Genomic DNA, 5,619 nt, shown 5'->3' with positions numbered 1-5,619 from the left:
ATCAGAAAAATGCGACAATATTAAGTGTAAGAGGGACATGAATTTACATTTGATACATAATGTTAAAAAACTGAGGTGATTTTAAAACACAACTGAGATCATGGCTTGAGCATCTATAGGCCACTACACAATGCAAATATACCATATTAAACAACTGTAAAGATAGATAGATAGATAGATAGATAGATAGATAGATATATAGATAGATAGATGCGCATGCTCTGAGGCTCGTGCATGAGGAGTTGCGCATTCACGGTTCCCACATTCCTGTCTCCGAGCGCGTTTCCGGTTGGAAGGGGGGGGGGGTATATGCAGGGAACTTGTTGTTGTCATGGCAATAGTTTCCTCAGCGCATTCGAGCATTAGACAGCGAGAGATCTGAAGAATATAATACACCAAACACACACGCGCATGCGCGCACACGTTCCGTCGCCAAGGCGACCGAGACACGCGCTCGCGCGGGCAATGAAGTCATTGTTACGCTATCGGTTGCCACGGCGACATCCATGAGAGCGCGCTGCGGAAAGGGGCGGAGCTCGCGTCGTGACGCACGGCGGGGGCGTGTCACGGGGAGCGCGCTGCGCGTCCTCGCTTGTTGTTCCCGCAGAGAGAGGGCAGAAGATGGCGGCCGTGTCGAGCGGGCCCGCCGCCGGGCTCCCGAACCCCAACCCGAACCAGAACCCGCACCCCAACCCGAGCCGCGAGCGAGCGCAGCCCAACGCCCCCATACACCACCCGAACGCGAGCGTCAGTCGCCCGCCCCCCGTGCGCGTCGGGTACTACGAGATGGAGCGCACCATCGGGAAGGGCAACTTCGCTGTGGTCAAACTCGCCACGCACATGATCACCAAAGCAAAGGTGAGGGACGCGTTAACGCTTTAAGATGCGGCGCGATACACGCACTGACGCGCGCGCTGGCCAGCGGAGACACCGAACACACACACACAGAGAGAGAGAGAGAGAGATGCGGCCTGCGCTCGCGTCCGTGCGCGCGTCTGTGAAAATTGTGTGTAGATGTGTATGTGTGTGTGTGTGTGTGTTGCGAATGGATTGTGTATGTGTTTGTTGGTGTGTGTAGATTGCGTATATGGGGATTGTATGATAGTGTGTGTGTGTGTTATGAGAGTGTGTAGATATGTCAGTATGTGTGTAGATGTGGGTTGTTAACTGTAATTCATGTTGTCTTATTGCAGCAGTGATGCTGTTGTGGGAGAAGAGAGGGATAGACAGATAGATAGAGAGAGAGAGGGATAGATAGATAGAGAGAGAGATAGATAGATAGATAGAGAGAGAGAGAGAGAGAGAGAGAGGGATAGATAAATGGATAGATAAATGGATAGATAGAGAGAGGGATATATATATAGATAGAGAGAGAGGGATAGATAGAGAGAGGGATAGATAGATAAACAGATAGAGAGGGATAGACAGATAGAGAGAGGGATAGACAGATAGAGAGAGGGATATAGATAGATAGAGAGAGGGATATAGATAGATAGAGAGCGAGGGATAGAAAGATAGATAGAGAGAGGGATAGACAGATAGAGAGAGAGGGAGAGATAGATAGATAGAGAGAGGGATAGAGAGAGAGGGAGAGATAGAGAGAGAGAGTGATAGAGAGAGAGGGAGAGATAGAGAGAGAGAGGGATAGAGAGAGAGGGAGAGATAGATAGAGAGAGGAATAGAGAGAGAGAGGGATAGACAGGGAAATAATGGATCAGTGCATACACGTTTTGATGATTCTCAGCACTTCTGAAGTGTGTGTGTGTGTGTGTGTGTGTGTGTGTGTGTGTGTGTGTGTGTGTGTGTGAGTACTGCAGTATTTGATATTGATATTGTATTTGATTTGATCATAACAATCAGAACCGAGTCCATCATCATCATCATCATCCTCACACACTCGTCTGTGTGTTTAGTGTTGATCTTTGTTCATCTGTGTGTGTTTGTACAGTGTAGGTGTCATGTGGGCAGCTGTGCGCTTCACTCGTGTGTGTGTGTGTGTGTGTGTGTGTGTGTGTGTGTCCTGGTTTGCCCGGATCACTGCAGGTCAGCTCCAGGATTCCCCAGTTTTAACTCCTCTTAACACTGACACACACACACACACACACACACACACACACTCACTAACACTCGTCCCATACCTCATCCAGAAACACACACATACACACACACACTCACTCACTCCTGAAACACACACACACACACACTCACACACACACACACACACACACTCCTGAAACACACACACACACACACTCTCTCCTGAAACGCACACACACACACACACACACACACACACACACACACAGCTGTATCTATGTATTCATATGCTAATGCCTGAATGTCAGCGATATCCTCCGCTGATATCTGTGGTTTTGTTGCTGTTGTGTGTGACGATTATGATCATGTGTGCTAAGGTGTGTGTGTGTGTGTGTGTGTGTTGCACTGGATATTCTCACACACACTGTGTCAGTGTGATTAAAGCTCACGGTGCATGAGATCGACCCCACACACACTCATACGCGTGACGCTGGTGTAGTTCTCGTGTGTTGATGATGATATGAAGGAGAGAGAGAGACTTCAGTGGTTCCTCGCGCCGTAGCGCTGAACATGCTAACACGCTGAACATGCTAACACTCTGTAACCGCACGCTGAACATGCTAACACGCTGTAGCCGCACGCTGAACATGCTAACACGCTGTAACCGCACACTGAACATGCTAACACGCTGAACATGCTAGCACGCTGTAACCGCACGCTGAACATGCTAACACGCTGAACATGCTAACACTCTGTAACCGCACGCTGAACATGCTAACACGCTGAACATGCTAACACTCTGTAACCGCACACTGAACATGCTAACACGCTGAACATGCTAACACTCTGTAACCGCACGCTGAACATGCTAACACGCTGAACATGCTAACACTCTGTAACCGCACGCTGAACATGCTAACACGCTGTAGCCGCACGCTGAACATGCTAACACGCTGTAACCGCACACTGAACATGCTAACACGCTGAACATGCTAGCACGCTGTAACCGCACACTGAACATGCTAACACGCTGAACATGCTAGCACGCTGTAACCGCACACTGAACATGCTAACACGCTGAACATGCTAACACTCTGTAACCGCACACTGAACATGCTAACACGCTGAACATGCTAACACTCTGTAACCGCACGCTGAACATGCTAACACGCTGAACATGCTAACACTCTGTAACCGCACGCTGAACATGCTAACACGCTGTAGCCGCACGCTGAACATGCTAACACGCTGTAACCGCACACTGAACATGCTAACACGCTGAACATGCTAACACGCTGTAACCGCACGCTGAACATGCTAACACGCTGAACATGCTAACACTCTGTAACCGCAGGCTGAACATGCTAACACGCTGTAGCCGCACGCTGAACATGCTAACACACTGAACATGCTAACACGCTGTAACCGCACGCTGAACATGCTAACACGCTGTAGCCACGCGGTGGACATGCTAACACGCTGTAGCCGCGCGGTGGACATGCTAACATGCTGTAACCGCACGCTGAACATGTTAACACGCTGTAGCCGCGCGGTGGACATGCTAACATGCTGTAACCGCACACTGGACATGCTAACACGCTGTAACCGCATGCTGGACATGCTAACACGCTGTAACTGCGCGGTGGACATACTAACACGCTGTAACCGCGCGGTGGACATGCTAACATGCTGTAACCGCACACTGGACATGCTAACACGCTGTAACTGCGTGGTGGACATACTAACACGCTGTAACCGTGCGGTGGACATGCTAACATGCTGTAACCGCACACTGGACATACTAACACGCTGTAACCGCGCGGTGGACATGCTAACATGCTGTAACCGCACACTGGACATGCTAACACGCTGTAGCCGCGCGGTGGACATGCTAACACGCTGTAACCGCACGCTGGACATGCTAACACGCTGTAACTGCGCGGTGGACATACTAACACGCTGTAGCCGCGCGGTGGACATGCTAACATGCTGTAACCGCACACTGGACATGCTAACACGCTGTAGCCGCGCGGTGGACATGCTAACACGCTGTAACCGCACGCTGGACATGCTAACACGCTGTAACTGCGCGGTGGACATACTAACACGCTGTAACCGCACGCTGGACATACTAACACGTTGTAACTGCACGCTGGACATGCTAACACGCTGTAGCCGCGCGGTGGACATGCTAACACGCTGTAGCCGCGCGGTGGACATGCTAACACGCTGTAACCGCACGCTGGACATGCTAACACGTTGTAACTGCACGTTGGACATGCTAACATGCTGTAACCGCACACTGGACATGCTAACACGCTGTAACCGCACGCTGGACATGCTAACACGCTGTAACTGCGCGGTGGACATACTAACACGCTGTAACCGCACGCTGGACATACTAACACGTTGTAACTGCACGCTGGACATGCTAACATGCTGTAACCGCACGCTGGACATGCTAACATGCTGTAGTCGCGCGGTGGACATGCTAACACGCTGTAGCCGCGCGGTGGACATGCTAACACGCTATACAGCGCGGTGGACATGCTAACATGCTGAAACCGCACACTGGACATGCTAACACGCTGTAACCGCACGCTGGACATGCTAACACGCTGTAACCGCACGCTGAACATGCTAACACGCTGTAGCCGCGCGGTGGACATGCTAACATGCTGTAACCGCACACTGGACATGCTAACACGCTGTAACCGCACGCTGGACATGCTAACACGCTGTAACCGCACGCTGGACATGCTAACATGCTGTAACCGCACACTGGACATGCTAACACGCTGTAACCGCACGCTGGACATGCTAACACGCTGTAACCGCACGCTGGACATGCTAACATGCTGTAACCGCACACTGGACATGCTAACACGCTGTAACCGCACGCTGGACATGCTAACACGCTGTAACCGCACGCTGGACATGCTAACACACTGTAACCGCACGATGTCTGCCAGATCGAGCGGCTTTCTGTAGTTCCAATGAGACGTGAGAAACTACAAATTTGACTAGCTTTACGGCAAGCGTTACAATAGTCATTATTTAGTTTTTCTTCGTTTCTGATGTCGCATCAAACTTTCATAAAATCAGCCAACACACTTGACCTTGTCTGTGGACGTCGTTCAGTCTAAAGCCGGCGCTGGCTCAACAGCGAGTGTGTGTGCGACAGTGTTCACGACAGCCGTAATGGACACTTCCTCCTCCAGCCTGTAGGGGCAGCGCAGAGGAACAGCGCTTTAGTGTCGCTTTAATACACACTTCCTCTGCTGTGTTCAGCTCTTACTGTGATCTTCTGGAGTGAAACAGATGCTTTGTGTGTGTGTGTGTGTGTGTGTGATGTACAGTAAACTTCATAAAACTCTGAATATGAACTACACCTGTTCCTCAGTCTCAGAGCGAGAGATTGTCCTGTGGTGTTGCTTGAGCTCCTGAAGCTCCGCCCTCTCTGGAAAGGGGGCGGAGCAGCGGCTCATTTGCATTTAAAGGGACACACACTAAAACCTGTGGGGTATTTTGAGCTAAAACTCTGGGAACATCAGAGACTTATTTTACATCTTTACATATTTT

At 50.5% G+C, this 5,619-nt stretch overlaps 1 protein-coding gene across 3 annotated transcripts in view; it reads left to right on the top strand.

Annotated features, from left to right (window-relative positions):
* The first annotated feature begins 566 nt into the window (after positions 1-566).
* sik3 (SIK family kinase 3) overlaps positions 567-5,619 on the top strand; it is a 67,495-nt gene continuing 62,442 nt past the window's right edge. For 2 of the 3 annotated variants that reach the window (XM_079886468.1, XM_079886466.1), the window contains exon 1: positions 568-858. In XM_079886468.1, coding sequence (XP_079742594.1) covers positions 622-858 — 237 coding nt within the window. In that variant the 5' untranslated portion in view covers positions 568-621. Of the gene's footprint in view, positions 859-5,619 lie in introns of all 3 variants that reach the window. The other variant, XM_079886467.1, reaches the window with a different exon arrangement.

The sequence above is a fragment of the Squalius cephalus genome (genome assembly GCF_949319135.1).
Source record: "Squalius cephalus genome assembly, chromosome: 11".
In the NCBI taxonomy this organism is placed as follows: Eukaryota; Metazoa; Chordata; class Actinopteri; order Cypriniformes; family Leuciscidae; genus Squalius; species Squalius cephalus.
The sequence above is the reverse complement of the archived record's forward strand: the minus strand, read 5'-3'. Positions and strand labels throughout refer to the sequence as shown.